This window comes from Odontesthes bonariensis, chromosome 15 (genome assembly GCF_027942865.1).
Source record: "Odontesthes bonariensis isolate fOdoBon6 chromosome 15, fOdoBon6.hap1, whole genome shotgun sequence".
Taxonomy (NCBI): Eukaryota; Metazoa; Chordata; class Actinopteri; order Atheriniformes; family Atherinopsidae; genus Odontesthes; species Odontesthes bonariensis.
The window spans coordinates 17521375-17541347 of NC_134520.1; the positions used below are offsets into that span (position 1 = coordinate 17521375).

General features: G+C 41.9%; 1 protein-coding gene across 1 annotated transcript in view; it reads right to left on the minus strand.

The window, feature by feature from the left end:
• Positions 1 to 16529, minus strand: part of LOC142400412 (guanine nucleotide-binding protein subunit alpha-11) — a 30365-nt gene extending 13836 nt beyond the window's left edge. Inside the window, exon 1 of the mRNA XM_075485274.1 lies at positions 15299 to 16529. Coding sequence (XP_075341389.1) covers positions 15299 to 15434 — 136 coding nt within the window. The 5' untranslated portion in view covers positions 15435 to 16529. The remainder of the gene's footprint in view (positions 1 to 15298) is intronic.
• Positions 16530 to 19973: the final 3444 nt, after the last annotated feature.

Sequence of the window (19973 nt, forward strand, 5' to 3'; positions counted from 1 at the left end):
CCCCCAGGCCGTGATCCAGACCTCACCGCCTAAGCAGTCTCTGCGTGGAATTCTGATGATGAAGAAATAAGAGCTACAAACGTTGGCGCAAGTGACTACGCAAGAATTTAAACAAAAAGCTCAAAATATATACATGGACAGACATTTCTGAACTTAATTATGGTCACGCTATTGTCTCTCGACATCTTGGTTCTTGTGTCCCGAGATGGGCAACGGAACAATGGCTGTTTTGGCAGCGTTCATCTCAGAGGACCGACGGACCACACGAGGGCTGAACGGTTCACCTCAGCTCAACAAAGACTCGGGTACACAGAGTTCACTTTTCCTACTTTGTATCAGTCACCGTGCATATGCGTACGTGCATAAACGTTTGCACAGGAGGACCCAGTCGTAGGCCAGAGAGAGAACTTCTCATAAACCCCACAGATCCTTCTCTCACACTCACGACCTCTACAATACAGAGTCTCCAGCAGCCTCTGTATCTTTATATGGACATATTCTGTGAGCAAACTACCACTTTTGGCTTAGGAGACGCCCGAGTCAGAATTTTGTACACTATGGTCATCTACTAAAGAGGAACATTAAAAAGACAAGACTGGCAGAAGCCAAACTATCTCTACTCTCAACCAAGCAGCACTCTCTTCGGAGCAATCGCCCGCTCTTCCACCCCCATCCCACCACCCGTTTTTCTTCCTCTACAACCCTGCTCCAGCTCTCCACCGCTCCTCTCTCACTTCTCCCATCTCGGATGTCTGAGTCACAGCAGTTTGATACAACATACAATCTTGCTTTTATGCCATGCATCTCTACCAGGGCTGTAGCCAATAATTTCTTTCAAGAATCAATTTGCAGAATCAACCCTTTTCAGAAATCATGCGTTTAAAACTTCAAATGAGCTCACCAAAGTATACGCATGGAGCTGAAGCACGCATACTTTCAGAATGCTTTTACTTGTCCACCTTTCCCACAACAAAACAAATTTACTAGCATCTGGCTGTTCGAGTCACTAGGTTCATTCATAAATGTTGGAACTAAAAAGGTGGAAATTCTCATATTCTTTTTCCTTGTGTTTGAATTTCAGGGACAACCTCTGCTATGCACCATTGCAGCAAAAAACAAAACAAAAAAACATCTGTAATAAAGTAAAGAACAAACACCCTTTTGGTTTTTGTGGTCCGGAGCTCTGCAGCTGTTAAATAACCGGTCGTCCACATGCACTACTGGTAATCTGCCTTTCATTTGCAGCTGGACTGCTGAATTTCACACAAGAAATCACAGATATCAACAGCCATCTAACTGAAGCATAACCATAATAGCTCATTAGATAACACAATATACGCTGTGCTGAGTACTACAGCTGGCATAACCCAGGCTGGAGAGAGACAAGTTTGACTCTCTTTGACTGAGGAGCCCAGTGTACAGTGAGGGAGAGTCCTGAGCACCGACTGCCCTCTAACCAGACAGGATCTTTAACTGTGGAAAGCAGGTCAAGCAACATTGGAGTTTCCCCTTCAGACAGAGAGTGTCTTTAAAGGATGACATAAATAGCAATTGTCAAGACACACCACAGGAGAGTTCATTTTCTCATTGACTGGGCTGTGAGGGACTGAGTAGAAACAAAAGAAGAAGAAGAACCTTCTTTTTTGTGGTTCTTTACCCTCTGTTGCTGATGGATTGTAGGGTAAAAAAAACAAACAAAAAAAACAACAACTTACAAATACAAGTGGACATAGCGTAGATGCACCGTCTGAAAGCTCAGTGGCTGTTGTTTTTGGAGCCTGCATGGATAAATCCACTTCGAAGGTTCACCAAAGGTGTGCATTCATGAGAATTTGGGTTTTCCAAAAGAATCAACCAGAGGAAATGGGCGCGTCTTTTTGCCAGCGTGACCAGTTCAACTTCCAACAGATATGCCGTTTAGCTGAGAAAGCCAGCAGAAGCTTTTTCTAACAGACGAGCATCTATACGCTCATTGGAACTACTCCTGAGAGCCAATGCTAGTTGCCATAGCAACTCTTTCACTGAACTTTCTGAAAACATGGCAGAAAGTACCAGCTGACAGGCTTTAATGTGTATCCAGAGAGCTCAGTCAAAGATGCAACTTTTAACGTTGACGTCGTTCCATTCCAAAACATAGTCAGCCAGGACTCAGGCCACTGGATGGGAAAGCTAAGGTTACAGAAGCCAATGATGGCCACGCATATTTGAATTTTATTTTGTGAAAAATATAGACTGAAAATAGACACATTTTTAAAAACTTCAAAATTCTCAGAGCAGGTGATTGGATAAAGCATCTGTCTCTCGAAGTAATGAGCAAACTTCACTTTAGGTCAACCAAGCAAATACACGTGGAACAATCGAGTGAAGATTCCACTGTGCACAAATGACGTAAAAGTGTAAAATCCATAATACATAATGTATAAATGAATATTTATTTAAAAGTAGGGCTGTGCAAAATACATACGAGTAGGGCAGAAAAGATGAATCATTACAAGGGAGCTAAGCTAAGAGCTAAGCTAAGAGCTTCACAGAGCGAGACCACGCAAGAGCAAACTTTCCCTTTCTCAAACCTCGGTTAGAGTAATTGCTACATTTGGTTTTCTGAACTAACAAACATTTGTGTCATTGCATGCAGAGTGGCTGTCAAATCTGTCCTGCTCCTGGTCAGCCGAGTCTGTCAGGAGATGGGTCAGACTTGTTGGATAGCTTACGGCTTGCGTATTACAGAGGGTAAGTGAGGCTTTTCATAAAGTTTCACAGTATGGCAGCATGGTCGAATATTTCTGGGATTAGACCAGTGGACTTGTGGGTCAAAGTTGAGCAGCGTTAGGATACATTCAGCAAACATGTATTCACGTGCATGCAATGAAGCTTAACTTGATAACCCGTAATTCCAAGGTTTGTGGTTAGAAAAAAAAAAACAACAGATCCATTCAGTGGGTCGAAGCCTCGACAATCCTCGAAGGAGGCACAAACTATGACAGTGTGAAGGAGAACAGCGATTTAAGTAAATGATTCCTTAAAACTTCTCCAAGCACATCGAACAGGAAGCTTGTGTCCGCTTCAGCGCAGTGTTGAGTAAGACTTCAGAGTCGGAAGCCTCGCTGACAGTCAACACACTTAATGATTGTCCAGTGGCCATTTTTTGCTTGTAGGGACTCTTCCATGAATAATTTCAGGAACTTGAAATGGATTCTGCTCAAATGAGCCTAGAAGTGAGAAGCAATGGAACATTTAGTAGTTTAATGCCTCTACAGTGTCCGTTACAGAGCAAACAGTACGCCATCTGCGGATTCAAGTATAGATGCCAGTGTGCTGAATCAGCTGATATTCTGGCTTACAGCAAAGACCAACATTTTGGCTGTTAAAACGCTACTTTCGCTGTATCACAACTATGAATTTAACTTCTCTACCAGGCTGTTCACATAGTCGGATCTTTGACAAAGCATTAATAGATGAGGAAAAAAACATATCATGACATACGCATGCCTCTGAAATAATCCATAAACCGCTTTACTTAACCCATAGTTACATAAATGCATCTTTCCTGCGGTCAGATACAGTCCAATGATTTCATTTTTGTTCTCGTTTCCTCTGCAAAAGCCTTTGTGTAGTTGGTTCCACGTCTGTGTGTTTTCTTTTTAGCTCTAATCATTTGGCGTGTAAAAAATAAATAGTGCAAAATATTGACATAAGCAGTAGAAGCAGCAACAACAATTTAAAGAATTTTGCCTTTGGGTCCAATATGTGACCAGATAAAGTCACTGTGTGTTCTGGTGTGGAAACTCTACCCCCTTTTCGACCAAAACCGTTGCCATGCTGGTTCAGGGTTGGTGCTGGAGTTGGATCTGGCTGAGAACTGGTTTGATTTTCCACAGCCAGAGAGCCAAGTAATCTGGTCACGTTGAACATCTCTTGTAATATCGTTCGACTCTCCCTCTGCTTTATTTTGAGATTCTGAAGATGACAACAGGGCAAGGAGACAGTTTATCTTCACAAAAACAACCAACACCAGAGTTCGTCTTAATTTTTCCAGCAAACCAATGTCGAATCAAAGTTGGCGATTCTGAACGCTCTCTGGAAAAACACTAATTGGCATTTATGATCGACAAAACGATCGGGATTTTTGTCGTGTTAAGCTCGATCTATAAACCGCCAAACGCCAGTTAGTGAAGCTCCATTTCGAAGCTCTGTAAAAGATTCTCAGATGCAACTGGCAGGAAAACGTTTCAAACACTGCTGCTTAGACTTCATGCTCAGGTTGCAGCTCAGTTTTTATTGTTCTCTCTTGAACAGAATAGAGGAAAGCTACACCGACTCTGGGGTTTTTAAACATAGCAGTCAGAATATTTGAGTTGATCCGGTTGGTCTCCGTGACCCCTCCCCCAGATATAAGTAGTTCTTTTTTCTGGCGAAGCAAAGAATTCATGCTAGTGTAGTGCCGGTTTTTCAGTGCTCGAGCAAAAGGTTTACCAGTTGAAACAGAAAGAACTGGTTTTACGTCAGCCTCTGGCTAACTGGAACTGCTTTGGTGGAGTTCAAAAACAAACACGGCACAAAAGGGGAAAAAAAGCTACTTATGAGCCTGTTAAGCAACTCACAGACCTCAATGCAATGCAGACTCCACCGATATGATCATTCACTGGAGGTCAATCTGGAAGTTTGCCGTCTCTATGCTGGATGACAGGAACTCACGTGCACTAATCAAGGAGAAGTTACGCACCAAACAAGAGCGCACCCACCCGTCTCCTCGTGTCAGCAAAAAACTGCTCTTGAACACACAGCGATAAAAACCTTGACCTGCCAACTCTGATAGAAAATGTACACGCGCAAGAACAAAAAGAGCAGGAGTCCGTTAATTATTCAGTAAAGTAAAAACATTAAAACACAACCACATTTAAAGCCAGGTGATTATTAGTTCAGTTTTTACCATCCAACATAGTTCCGGCTCACTTTCAGGCTCAAATCCTGCATTTGGATCTAAACAAACACATCATAGGGATTTGTTTTGTGCATGTGTGCTTTTATTGAGCATTTAAGCTTCATGCATCCAAAATAATGACCGTTAGGAGTCACATTAACGTACAACAGAGTTGATTTATTGCGCTGGACAGCCAATCAGACTAATCTTCCTACGCATCAGCGATTTAACATAACAAATCATCTGGGGAAAAAAAATAATAATAATAGACGGACGTTTTAAAGTTGCTCTTGATGTTCCTGACGGTCGTGGGTTTGAGGAATAAGAGGCCAAAGATTGATGACAATCAGAGAGACAAGTGTGTTATTGATAAAGAACAAAACAATCTACTGCAAATAGTTTCCTGTCGTATCAAGGTTTTAAAACACCACGTGGAGGAAATGTATATATAGAGATTTTTGAAGATGATATTTCAACAACAATAGAATCAACAGCATTATGCTCTCAAATCATTTATTGCACCGTTATTACAGTTTTGCGGCCTTCTTTTTTTTGGCTGCCCATTTCTCAAGCTAAGAAACAGGTTATTTACAATGACATATCACAGCTGAGCACGAGTGTGTGCGAGTCTATCAAAAATGATGAATCTATTCTACAACCGCAGCCTGTTCTGCCTCTCATATGTGTCTGAAACCCACCTTCAAAAAAAGAAAAAATATAAAAAATAAATAAAAAACACTTGGCCATAAACTTTCTCCAAATGCAGCAAACAGAAAATGAAAGAACGAGGACAGAGCAGACACCTGCAAGGCCAGGTCCTTCCCATAAATAACCATCCGTGTTACAGCATTTACGACTATAACCTCATTTATTGACTTCATACGTGGTGCAAATGACATGTTTCATTTTTCACATAGCTTCTGAACGAATGGCGACGAGAAGGAAAGAGTGGGAGGGATAAGTCTCCGCTGTGCTGCATTTAGACGTCTAATATGTGTCTGCACAGAGCAAATGGACTGTAAGAGCACATCTAGATCTTTGCTTAGAGAAATAATGAGAAGTTGGGGGGTGGGGGAGGGGTTGCACGATCTCCATTCCAGTTTTGAGAAAATTCCTGGCATGCTTTTCCTTCTAAAGAACTAAGATGTCAATTTGATCATTCTGCCTATTTTGGTTCCCATTTCATCAAAATGCTTGTTGAACAGGAATGGCAGTTTTCCCACTGGGCGGGAGTTTGGTAGTTTGTAATCCCTCAAGTAACTGAACAAGTCTTCAAACTTCAGCTCTTCCTTCCTAGCCCAGACTTTGTTGAAAAATTGCCCAAAGATGATGTACGGCTTTGTAAAACTCTCATTTTTACGCAAGCACACGATCACGCCCACAATTACACCAGGGTGCATGACGAATGAAACAAGTGCCACTTACAAATATGTAATTTCTCGAGTAAAAGCCTCGAGGTAACTTCAGCAATTCTGCCCTTTTGATAGCTGCACCCAACAGTCATATATGTCTTTAAAAAAAACAAAAAAAACTTGTTTTCTTTATCATCATCCACCACCGTGGATGAAGTACCAGATGATAGATTAGTTTTATAGAACACACTTTCAGGAAGCAGTTAGATGGACACTGTGATATCCCCATAACAGTCACAAGCTAAATTTACCAATCGGATCAACACAGTGCTACAAGCTAAGCCAGTCAGTGAACACGAGCTGCCATGATCGACTGGAGCTGCCAGTACAGAAGGTTGATTGGTGTGAACTTGGTGATCTGGATCTTGCCAAAATTCAGCTGCCTTGTGAAGTGAATCTTTGCAGAGCACATGATTGGATCAGAATTCATCATCTGACGATTAAATGCATCTAAACGCTGTATCCGAACGTCTTAGAATCTGTATCAAAGATTCAAAAAGCTTTTATTTATCCTGAGGGGAATTGCTGTGCAACAGTTAAGGTACAAGGGGGAAAGTACTAAAGTAAAATAAAATAATACTAACATAAAATAATATAAGTAACTGAATACAGAATTCAATATGTGCAATCAATACTTCTAAATGTGTCAAACTTATCTGCCAACAGCCATGTCTTCATTGATAAATACAATGAGTCAGACCGGTCCACGTTTCCTATTTTTTGAGTATGACAGCTGTCTTCAATATCAAAACCTCCATCTTTTCAGAATCAATGCCTGAGTGACCCACCTCAGTGCTGTCAGTTCCAGTCTTAAATCACATGTAGTGACTAATGCACAAACTTTACTCACCGAGCGCTTTACCTAGACTTTACTTTGGCTGTACGATGCAGTGATAGCCGTTTCTGTCACGGGAAGTTTGGCGATGGTGAGCAGGTTAAACAACAGCTTCAAGGTCATCAGCAGCTAGTGAAACCTGAGGCTATCTGTGACTGAATAACTCGATTGATCCTTAGCTGTGCAAACTGCCTCAGATGTGGTCTCTCTGGGTTGGAGCACAAAGTCGACAACACCTTGTTCATTCTTGTCTGATGACTGGGGCTGGCTGTGTTCATTTTAGCTGCACATGTTTGGTCACGGCGAAACCGGCTAACATTGGTCCTCGTATTTGGAAACATGGCCGTTTTAAACATCCTGCGGTGCCATCTTAATATGCCGATCTCGGTTCACAAGCCGCACGCTTTTCTGTACTAACTGAAAGTTGAGACTTTTTTTTTTTCCAAAGAGGATATAGACGTACAACTGTGTTTCTATTTTTCAGAGGAAACTGTGCAGGGGAGCCGGGCTGAGTGTCACCATGACGGGGCGACTGCAAAACACCAACCGCCTTATTTCCACGATCAGGAGCATGACCAGATTCTGGTAATGATGCCGCCTAATGACAGGTCTCGGACTACTATATTCATCTCAACAAAAACAAAGTATACTCTAAATCTTTTATACCGTCTGTTAACCATCCCGAGCCTGTGGTCTGAACTGCCAGCTCTAACTTTAAGTGTCAAACACATCTTATTGTTAATTGGAATTTAATTTGGCCACTCTTTTTGGCACAGGTATAAAACTCCACTCATATTTGGACTCCCCCCCCCCCCCCCAAAACACTGGGTTCAACACCAGTTCTCTGGGGTGACCGAGTTTTAGATTAAGCCGCTGGTGTCAGTGATAGGCAGGCACTAACATGAGAGGGACCGGGCCGTCTTTCACAGGTCTGACTGCTACATAACTGCCGAAACTCTGGGTGTGTCAACAGTTTGCTCAATCAACAGAGCCGCCTGACAAACAGCAGAGAACTACAAACACCAACCTGCACTGTGAAACTCAACTATTCATCTACTAGATACAAGTGCTTAGGTTTACATTGATGCAACAAATGGCTGCGATGGCCGATTCTGTGCAAGCATATTTGCACTACATCAACAAAGTGGACAAACAAAGCCTTTATGGAAGATCTCTGATTGTACGTTGGTCATCTGCCCTTTTCTGGTGGTTTATATTTGACTATAGACATCATTTATTTGACAAAAACCTCTAGAAAGAAGTCAACTGAAATATAAATCAAATTAAAGCCCTTTGAATCGGAGCGGTAAGCAGTTGCATACGTTATGGATGCGCTGCCATGAACAGGTTTTAATCAAATTAAACTCGTAAGGGATTTTAATTTGATACGATGCAGGAAAAGTTAAGCGTGTGGTCACAGCTTGGCAAGCAAATAGTTTGTTAGCCTTTTTGTTACTTAGTAAGGACGCATAAGACTCGCTGCATACACACACACACACACACAGCCAGTCATCCTTATCGCAACGCTTGTTTATTTTTATCAGCTTCTTTAGCAATCTGGTACTGTCTGAGGAAATACAGAGAGCTACATATACCTGGTCTGAAAATGATGTCCTATAATATACGAGTATCAATTTAACCAGCCCCACGTGTGCCTGTCTTTGAGGGTGCACCGAAAACGTCAACCAATGACTCAAGGGCAGCATTGTTATCAATTAATGACCCACTAGAAATGTTAAGCGGTGCATTTCTCTGGAAAGTCGCCATATTCTTAGTGCATTTCCCTCGTTTAAATATATCCAACTGTTTTTGGAACATTTCTGTCTGCAGCCTTCGGGCAGAGGATGTTCAGACATAAAACAATAGCAGCGTGTGGGCGTGAGGACGATAAAAATATAGCTTAAAAAAAAATAATAATAAAATCGCTGCGCCCTCCCCGTTCTTTGTGTGCATGTCTGCGCTACAAAGGCATTCGTGCTAGTTAATGGGTGCTCCGACATAAAGTACGATGACGGAGCACCTTCCCACTGGGTGATGTGACAAGTTTAATTGTTGTTCAGAGTGTAACCACTGCGAAAATACTCAAAATATATGTCGTCTTTCTGATTTACTACTTTGTTTTGTGACCGAATGCGCTTCCTCGTCCCCCCACTGAACAGCCCTGCCCCGCTAGTTGTAGCAAAGGGGAGGGAGTTACAAATAGTAACCGCTTAATGCATCTTAGTTTCATGTTGCTGTAACCAAACAAAACTTAAATATCGTAAGGGAATCCTTTTAGGCCTAGAATGAACAAATGGACACTTTGAATAACTTAACTCTCACCATTCAATTGTAGGGGGCTGTGGGGTTTCCAGCAGCTGATGCCATTTACAGACAGCCTATACGTCAAACAAATGTCGTGTTTTTGTGTTTCCCCACATCTGATGACATGTATTTAAACATCATTTAAATACGTAATTAAACAGCGAAATGTAAATGCATATTTAACCCTCAAGTGTGCACCATTTCTGCTTGCTTAATTATTATCTTAAACCTGGCAACCAGCTCATAGGAGCATTTCTATCACCTTCTGGACTGGTGCGTGGGACAGTAGAAAGACTGTATGCCATTGGCTAATCATTTCAGTAATACACTAGATGACAAGTATGTTTACCTGTCACAAAGTACAATAAATACAATGTGCGACACCCAAAGAGTGGAAATGCTGTAATTCATTAAGCAGTGCGACGCATTCAGTATTCTGCTGATAGCTGTGATATCCAGCCAGGTTGGCTGGTTATCCTGATCGGTTTAAAAACACATTTCACCGTTCAGTGTAATGCAACGGAAAGTGCATGTTACCAATATGAATTACACTAAAATAATCTGCTATTTGTTGACACACTCACACCCCGTGTGCCAGGTCAGGCTGTATGAGATTTCTGGGAAATAAGCTCACATGGGTGATTATTAGCAATATCAACCTTGGCTGAGAGTCAGTAAGCATTGTTAGACTTTCACTTGTGGGAGTGAGGATCCAGCAGGACATCTGCCAACTCTGCCTTCAGTATAGCTAAATACCTATGAGGATAGCTGGGATACCAGAGGGCATCCCTACGATGACCCTATAACGCTACTGTATGTACACACACACTCTCTCTCTCTCCAGAGTCTTATTTTTTACTTAGGGGTGGGGGGGTTACTTTATCCTCACGTTGTGTGGGTTTTTTCATCTGCACTGTCAGCACTTTTGTTATTTCAACAAAAGCCAACAATGCCTGTCGTTACCTTGGAAGCAGCTAACATGTAGCCAAACAAATATGGCCAACAAAGGGCTTATCTGCTTAGCTTGTGGCAAGACTTGCAGAGAGAAACCATAAGTGTAGGCAGGCTCCGTGCATGAGACATCCTTGGGTGTTGCCAAAAAACAAATACTCATTAACCCAGATACTACTGACCTGTTAGAGCAGTGCACACATTGAGAGATGAAGTGTGTGCTCTGTGCGTGTGTGTGCAGATACAGTGTGCCGACTTCCATTTCAATTATGAGTTCAGGTAAATATCCTGCACTGCCCGTGGGCCTTAGCTCGCTCAGGTGTACAGAATGTGCTCCTGACTGTGCACATTTAAATCTGGGCTCCACTGTACTGTGGCTGTACTAAAAACTGTTTTTTTTTTTTGGCTTCCAGATGTTTAACTGTAGAGCAGCAGTCCCCAACTGTTTTTGCGCCACAGACCGGTTTAATGTCAGACAATATTTTCACGGACCGGCTTTTAAGGTGTGCCGGATAAATACAACAAAGTAAAATGATACGACCAAGACAAAAAACTGTGGGAATCACCCGTCACGATACATCCATATTTTAAGTAGGTCTCCTGGTATTTGTCTGTTAAATGCAGCTTTCTTTTTCTTAGTGGTCATAGGCTCTTCTTCCGTCTCCTCGCTGGGCCTTTTCCCCTTTGGAAAGAAGCTTTTAAAAGACTGTTTTTTTTACTCATTTTGCTAGCTTGTGGGTTTAATATTAGCTTATCACGTGACCGAGACAAGCACCTTGACACGTGTCAAGAGTGAGTCATAGACGTATGTAACGGTGAGAATTCGGTCATTTTTCAAAATAAAACATTGTTCAGACTCAGATAATAAATAAAACGGAAATAATGTAAGATATTTATTCTTTCTGTGCGGCCCGGTACTGGTACCGTTGGGGACCGCTGCTGTAGAGGACTCAGAAAGTCCTTTAGTTGAATTAAACGACATATGGCTAGTTTGCTGCAATTTGGGGTTTAAGTGCATCAACACCGGTCAGAAACGAAGCGCAAAACATGCATTATCATTCACTCAGAAGCTGCCAGACAAACCGCTTTAGCTGTGGGAAAGCATCCGCTGAAATGAAAGTAAAAATGCTATTTTGGAGTCGCACAGGTTCACCTGATCACGACCGAGCCATCCGTGTACACTTTGATGAGGAATTTGCCAAAATGGATACTACAGCTGAAGAAAATGTGGTTCAAGTGGTTGCTCACAGTCCAAGTCACTGAATCCATGGCAACAATGTGCTTCCTCTTTACATCCCCAAGCTCATCATGGGGACTGTGGTCACCAAACTTGATTCTATCGATTTAATCCTTCAATATGACTAAAAGCTAACAGGGATGCTGGAGTCACTTGGTTTTTGTCTGAAAGAGGGCTCATTGTGTTGTAAGCAGCATTTTAATCAAACACTCGGTGTGTTTCAATGAGCCGGGGCTTTTGTTCCAAGACATTTCAAAACTCAAAGTCCAGTTTGAGGTGAATGGGTTTAGTTGAATTGTATACATATAATCCAGTTAGGTTTGGTGTCATTCTCCACTTTATGCAAACTCACCGAACAAAAGACATGCTCAAGCCTCGAATTTTGTCCAATCATTTTCTTTCCAACAGAAACCAGCAACGGTTTGCCCAGAAAGTAACTCGATTTAGCAACAAATGTACTTTTTTTTTTTTCCCCAATAAAATCTAACTTAATTAAGACATCAAGTTAAAAAATTAGGAAAAGTGGAGGGAGAACCTCCCATTGGGACAGCGAGTGAAGGGTTTTTCCCTCCTCCGTCTTTTCAACAGCACAGACAGGTGATCTCATCTACTTGTCAACGTGAGTGAATTTGGGGAGACATTCTGATGCCTCTGTTCTTTAATACAGTTGGAGAGTGACCGTTCATTTGCACGGGCAAACATTAAAAAGTCCTGTTAAGGTTAGCGCTGGCATCTCTCATTTCCATGTCAACAAAGGGATTCTGACACGAGACCAAGGAGATTTTGGCGCACAATCTGGTGTCGCAAACCAAAAGCCCAGGTTTTCCACTCCGCATATAAATGCTGTCGTCGCGGTCAGTGTTAATCTTCACCCAAATAGTTCTGTTTCAGTGCCCAAAACTGTGACACAAACCCATGGAAGAATCTGTTGTTATCGTCAGAATATGAACAATAAGTAGAACTTGATCCAGCGAGGAAACACTGCTACCAAAAGAAAAAAAAAAGAACTACAACGGCTTTGAACTCATTTGCGCGACCAAACTGTCAGTGCCACATTAAAAAAGCCTTTTTACTGAAGAAATCTCATAAAATGTGCATGTTTAATTAATTACTGGGGACTTTCATTAGCTACATAACAGGCAACAGTGCACTCCTTGTACCCCGACTCGCTGAACACACCAAAGAAAAAGCCGACCTGCCGCTGATAAACAGCTGGAACAGCTGCCTTCCCTTAAAACATCAGACAAAACCACCAACGTTCCTTATAGGTAGCAGATGAGCCTTTCACTCATCAAGCCAGAACTTCAGACAACTAGAACCACAAAACCTCATTAAAGAGTTTCTAGTTTTTCCTTCAGTATCCAATTTGGCACAAAGTTATCGACAAATATGAGCCAGAGTACTTCCGGAGTTAAATACGGTCAACTGAAAGCAGGCGTTACACCTGCATCACATACGTAGAACCGGCACCACTGCAATCAAAGCAGCCAAAAGTGCGTTAAAGTGTTCTGAAACCCAACAGTGAATTTACAAAGTACCTAAAAGCCAATACAGACAATAATACACATGCAAGCAAGACCATAATAAAAAGCCACAGTGAGCGTCAAGGTCTATAAAAACGATGAAAGAGGTCCATAATAGGTTCCAAATGAAGTGAGACAACCAGAGTGCACTAAAACTGACAAATGTGACAGCGGACTCTCACCGCAAACTGAAACAAATGGCTCCTGCAAATTGTACTTTGCTGCATTTAGTGAAAATTAGTAGTTGGCAAAAAACACAGAAGGGGTGTCTTCTATTTCAAAAAGCCATCCTCCCACCATCTAATTTGTCGACAGAAAAATAAATAAATAAATAAATAAGACAACAGCAACAAGTTTGACAAACAGGTTTAGATTCCCAATCAGTTTCAGCAGTAAGGCAGAAACACATGAAGCAGCACTGTATCAGTGTGACACAGGATTAACTCACACCGACATGCTGTAGCACACAGTCATAAACAGACAGGACTCAAGAAGATAACACAATGAACTCTGGGAGATCTTCCTCGTCGCTGAAGTTCATTTTCAACAGTAGATGGCCAAAAACTAGCCATGAACAGCAACTGATCTTACTTTTTCTTTTTCAATGAATTATTCTGTCTTGAAATTTAGCAGGAAATGATTTCAACGTCCAAATGATCGAATAAATGAATGTTTTGGACACGTAACCAAACAGCTGCTGGTTCCATTGTGTTCAAAGCGAAGATTTATTTTTTTGTAAACTTCAAATCTTTGGGTTTTCTAGTTTTGGTCAGGCAAAACAAGACGGTTAGAGGAATGCAGATTATGCATCCTGGAGGGACGTTTTTTTAAACTTTCTGAGCTATCCGAACGACAAGAGAAAATGTACTTTAAAGCCAGATATGGAGACATAGTGTCGTTCCATCTCCCTTCAGGCGTCTAAACAGTCAACAATGTTTTTGTGGACAGAAGATTTCTCTTTAAATTGTTATTCTGCTCGTATTTCATGTGTAAAAGGCTACCCGCTGTGCTATCTGCTGATAATATTTTAACACTCTTTATTCTAACGTGCGTTAACAGAAACTGTTGTTTCTATTTAGCTAGTTTGGCTCCTGGTGCTGGATGTTGACACAGCTATAAGAGAACATCCTTAGAAGCAGGAAGTGTATATTTAGTCACCTGTGACAACAAACAAGACAACTGAAGGCATCCCTTAATATGACATTTGATGCTGCTCTGCGACTACACCAAAACTCTGACCTCAGTGCAGTGTGAAAAACAGCTCTTTCTGTCGATATCCCATCCCAGTGAACTTCGCTACTGTACCATAACTGTATAAATTAGTCTAAGGATTGCGCTGCCAACCGTCTGGGGAAAGAGTTCGGTCCCAAAGCGAGCCACCTTTCCGGGGCCATTTCCAAGCCCAGACACCCATAGAGCCCTGCCTCAGTAGGAGCAGACTTAATTAAAAATCCAACTCTTTTTCATCATTTCGGGCCCTGGCGGAATAATCCGTGTTTTGTGGAAGATGGCTAAAGGAAGAAAAGAAGAGGCAGCTGCTGAAAACCGCTTAAGGAAAGGTTTAACAGACCAAAGTAGCACTTTGGCATCTGTACAACCACGAATAAGCCTCATAGTTCTGATTCGACACTGAAAACAAAAAGCGAGCCCAGTATTAGGACCTGTACATTCAGGTAACAATTAGGTTGATCTTCACCACCTCAAAAATCTAGTTTGACAAGATGCTCCCCTTACCATAAACCAGGAGACACTAAATACCTGCTGTGATGCAACTATCGTTTGACGAAGAAAACAGCCAGATACTTTGGCCGAAACCATTTCCATTCAGTCACAAATGACACATTTTGCGCACATACAAATTCCCAGGTGAGAGGCTGACATCTCTCTCAAACTGTCCGGCTGGAAACCACACGCGGATGTAGATTTCCCTATCACATCACAAACAAATCCTGTGGCGATTTGGGAAATGTGGCTTCTGCAACTGTGGTTGCAGTGTTTTGCATGTGAAACCTGTGCAATAAAAAGAAAGAAATCACACCCGCAGGTGCTTTTGTGTGCAACGCAGTTACATTTGTGGTGCAAAAAAAAAAAACACTCAGCATCGTGCAGACCTACCCAGCAGAAGCAGCTTCAGCTCCCTTCTTGCATCTCTCTTATCTCGTCGGAGTTGCTTCTCGATCTCGGCGTTGATTCGTTTGGACTCCTTCGCCTCCTCACTCAGGCAACAAGCCATCATGGAGTCTAAAGTCATCACTGCATGAGCAGAAAAAGCCCGTCTAACGAGGGGTGCCGGGCTACACCTCACACTAAGTATCAAATAAATACACCCTCTCTATTTAAGAGTCCGTTTTTAACGAATTATTTTTAAAAAGAAAGAAAGGGAAAAAACAGGGATAACCGATCTTTGTGGTCTCGCTGTTTGGTGCAGAATCTGGCCTCCCTGTTGATGGTAATACTGCTGTCAAGTGTTAAATATTTGACAGCTTTACGTTAGTTTAAAACGTACGAAAACACTCAGGCTACAGGGACAGTGAGCTGATTACAGATAATCTGCAATGCAACATGTCCGCACACACCCAAGATGACTCCAAAAGGTGCAAATAAGCATTTTATTTGATGCACTTCCAAAATGAGCAAAAAAAAAAATTAAAAACAGCTTGGATACGTTAACTCAGTAGCTAGCCTGTAAGCTAAATGCTACTAACGTGAAAACAAAGCTAACGTCAGTTGATTAATTTTCAGTGTGCTGAACACTTTCTAATGCCTTTTCTCGCTATTTTTTTAATTTACACAAAAATCTAACAATCTATGAACTTCGCCCCCAGAGACAGTGGGAAACAACAGGCTGCCTCGGCCACATTTGTACAATCTCTCTGCTGGTCGCCCGGCCGAGTACAAGCCTAGCCGCCCCGAAATCCTCCCTGGAAGTTACGCCCGCGCACTGACTAAGAGCCCCCGTCAAACTGTCCATGCAGATGCGCTGCTTCACCGTTTCAAGTCTTCTATCAACGACAAAACCCCGGATTAATCCAAACGAGAGTACGGGCTCAAGGGAGCTATCTCTTCCACACCGAGGCACCCAATGGCCAGGGTAGGCTAACTGTTAGCTAGTTAGGTTAGCTCAGCGAGCCATCCCTGGAATTGCAGCCAACAAGCGAAAAACCAGGCAGCTCGAACTGACAGAGGACCTTCATTGCATTAACTAAGTGCTCCCAAGAGGGCCTCGGCGACACAGAGCACTCGAGATGCAAGAACAGCTTACTGACAGTCAAATCAACCCTTATCGTCCGTGCATTTTATCGGTCCTGGCAATTTTTCCTGGTGGTGGTGATCGCTCCTCGTCACCCACTCCTCAGCCCCGGTGTGGCGCTGCTGCTGACGTCACTTGGGAGATAATTGATTGAAAGGGGCAGGGCCAATGAAAGGAGTGCATGTTGCGCGCTTTAGGGCGGGCTTTTCCTAAATTGCGAACTTCCCAAGTTTGCTTGAGAGGAAGTTGTCCTTTGGAGGCGTGTCGGGGAAGGCGACTGACATTTGACTGGAGGGGCAACGCCCATCTCCTGTCAAAGCGCAACAGCACACCCACAGAGCTGTTTGTTTCTGGAAATCTGCAGGCCACCGAGAATCGCAGTGTATTCAAGTATCTGGCTGCAATCAGTACATTCAGATATGCATGCTCATCTAGTGCGCTGTGGACGCATAAAGTAAAGCTCTTGAGCTGCTACAAATACAAAACTGCATCAATGTTAAAACTCTGTGTGGCTCATTTTGGTCACACTCTTATTTGTGACCAAAAATATGGTCTTATTGTGACCATATTTGACGCCTGTCTGAAGCATTTTTAACCTATAATACAGCTCAGCTTTCGTTTACTTACTTTCAAGCACGAGTTTAGACACAAAACCTGTTTGCAACTTAGCATGTGCTGTATAAATACTTTTCCCTCATGTAAAAATAATCATATAGTATCACCTGCACATAAAATATCATACTTTACAGATGTGACATATTTTTCTTGATAGAATATGTATAATGTATAATAGAATAACATTTCTAATGAAAATTTAAATATATGTATAATAGATGTGTAAGTATAGGTGTCAGATAATAGGTTCCCCAACACACACACACACACACACACACACACACACTGCAAAAAAGAACAATTGTTTAATTTTATCCATAAGCCCTGCGTTTCACATTTCTAAAACAATAAGACACCAAACAGGGGATGCCATCCATATTTGATGTGCTTATCTGTCCTTCAGTTTCTGGTATTTCAAGACGCTTTGAGAAGAAAACTGACGAGATGTCAGTGTTGAACGGTTACAGAGGATCCAGATTCAGAGGAAGGCTGTCCGGAGGCCAACAGGTGATAGAAGTAAAGTCTTTATTTAACCAAACCAAAAGTACGGCGGGGCTGGGAAGCCGTGACTAAACTTGGAGAACAAATAGATTAAATAATAAAACTACCAGACAAGGGGAGGGGGTTGTCAGACAAGTGAAGAGCTGGACTACAGAGACAATCACTGATGAAAGTAACAGCAAGGATCTGACGAGGCCTGAGATTCTCAGAGGAGTGAATATACTGAGGGAACTAATGAGAAAGTGACTGCTGCTGTGACTGAGTGGAGACAGGTGGGAAAGTGGAGCTGAGGACCAAACAGGGGAACCGAGGACTGGGGACAGAAACTAAAACACAATTCAAGGTATTCGTTCAAACATGATAACAACTAAGAACACAGAACAGAGAGTAGGAGATAATCAAACCATAGAAAAAAAACTCTGAGCCCAACGGACAGAAAAACACAAAATCCATGGATCGTGACAAAAACGGCCTCCTCTCCATATGCATTTTCACTTTAATTCATTTTCTTCCCTCAGTGATCAGCACTTCACTACAACCCTTTGTGTGCAGTACTTGCTTATTGTATATCACAAGACAGACTTCCATGTGATTCATTTGACACAGGACCAAGTCAAATAAACTGTTCAGTTTGTCAGTTGTACAGTAGTTCAACTACAAATTGACAAGATGTCGTCTATGTTTTCTTACTGCCGGTCGTAGCCGCAGCTGTGTGAATTCATTCATCATTTGCCTTCAGTGTCCTTTTAATGGTATTTTAATGCTTGCTTCTTTGAAAATATCGTCCCACTGACAAGTTTTCGATGTAGAGAAACTTCCAGAGAGAATTACAGAGAATCGAGGGCAGTTTGACTTTAAAATAAGAAACAAACAACTCAAGCGTTAAAGAAAACTTTCAGATTTTGGTGGTGCACAATTATTCATGAAGGAGTTATTGGAGGAAAGCCATTCCTGCATCCTTCTGAAAAATATAGCAACGGATGTTTTTAAAAGTTCCTTTTTTTTTTCATGACAAATTTGAAGTTTTAGCCCTATTTGAGCTGAGATATTGCCAAAAGAAAAGAAAAAGGGGTGAACCTCTCCAACTGTTAGGCACAGAGTAAGGTTGATCATATCTGTATCTATTTATTGTATTGTATGCTGGCTTGGTGTTAGCCGAAGTAACAATTAACTCCCCTCTGTGGACATTAAGGGACGTGTCTCAGTCTCTTATGGGACTGTGAGCAGGGAACATTTGGTCGCGGGTACAACAGATCTGACTTAAAAGAAACAGATTACTCTGGCAGTAAACGTCAGATTATTCTAATAAAAGAGATGAAAAGGAGAACGAATGCTGCATGAGGATGATAATCTAATAGACTTAAAAGTCATAATGGAATACATTAGGTTCTTGCCATTACCCTCAGCAGTGCAACAATCTCAAAGAATTAGTAGAAAGAGAAAAATCCTCCAAACAAGAACTGAAACGCTCTTAGTTGGCTGTAAAAAGCATTACATGATGTGATACTTGTGTCGGGGTGTTATGAAAAAGCAGCATGCCCCAAATTCTACTTTGTGCTGCTTTCATTTTTGTTTTGTTAACTCTGTGAAAGAAAGAATTTAAGAATTTTATCTTAATTGTTACTTAAGTATGATTCCATGTAATCTTTCACAAGCTTTCTGGCACGGCCAGAGGGGTTGCTGAAGTATGCAAGTATGCATTTGATCACGTCAAGGTGGTGAACCCACACAGGGACACTGGACACCAGTAGACAAATGAAACAGAGATCAAGCCAAACACAGTGACAAGGAAATAAGTGCTGTCTATAGTTCAGGGGAAAGGTAAACAATTTTCACGTGCTTCTATGTAATTCTTATTCCTGCTGTAATAATAATTTTTTCATCTCGATATACACATCCATCCATTTTCTATACCCGCCTAATCCAATTTAAAGTCATGGGGGGACTGGAGCCTATCCCAGCTGTCGTTGAGTAAGAGGCAGAGTACACCCTGTCCATCACTGGGCCACACGGAGACAAAAGAGACACACAAACATGCACACTCACACTCACTCCGGCTTCCTCCCACCGTCCAAAAACATGCATGTTAGGTTAATCTGTGACTCTAAATTGAGCCTAAGAGTGAGTGTGAGTGTGCATGGTTGTTTTTGTCACATGTCTCTGTGTTGGCCCTGTGATGGACTGGTGACCTGTCCAGTGTGTTCCTTCCCTTTTGTCAGCGATAGGCTGCAGCCTCAGTATTTCTCATTTCAATTAAATCCGCTTTAATCATATACTCTCCTATACATCGCCAACAATTTTGTATGTTGAAGACGACACTGTTTCTTTTCTTTTTTTTATCCGTATATTAGTGTCTGCATCCCAAAGTGATACCCCTGACGGATTCCTTTAAAATTGCTGTGAAACAGAGAAATAGATTAAAAG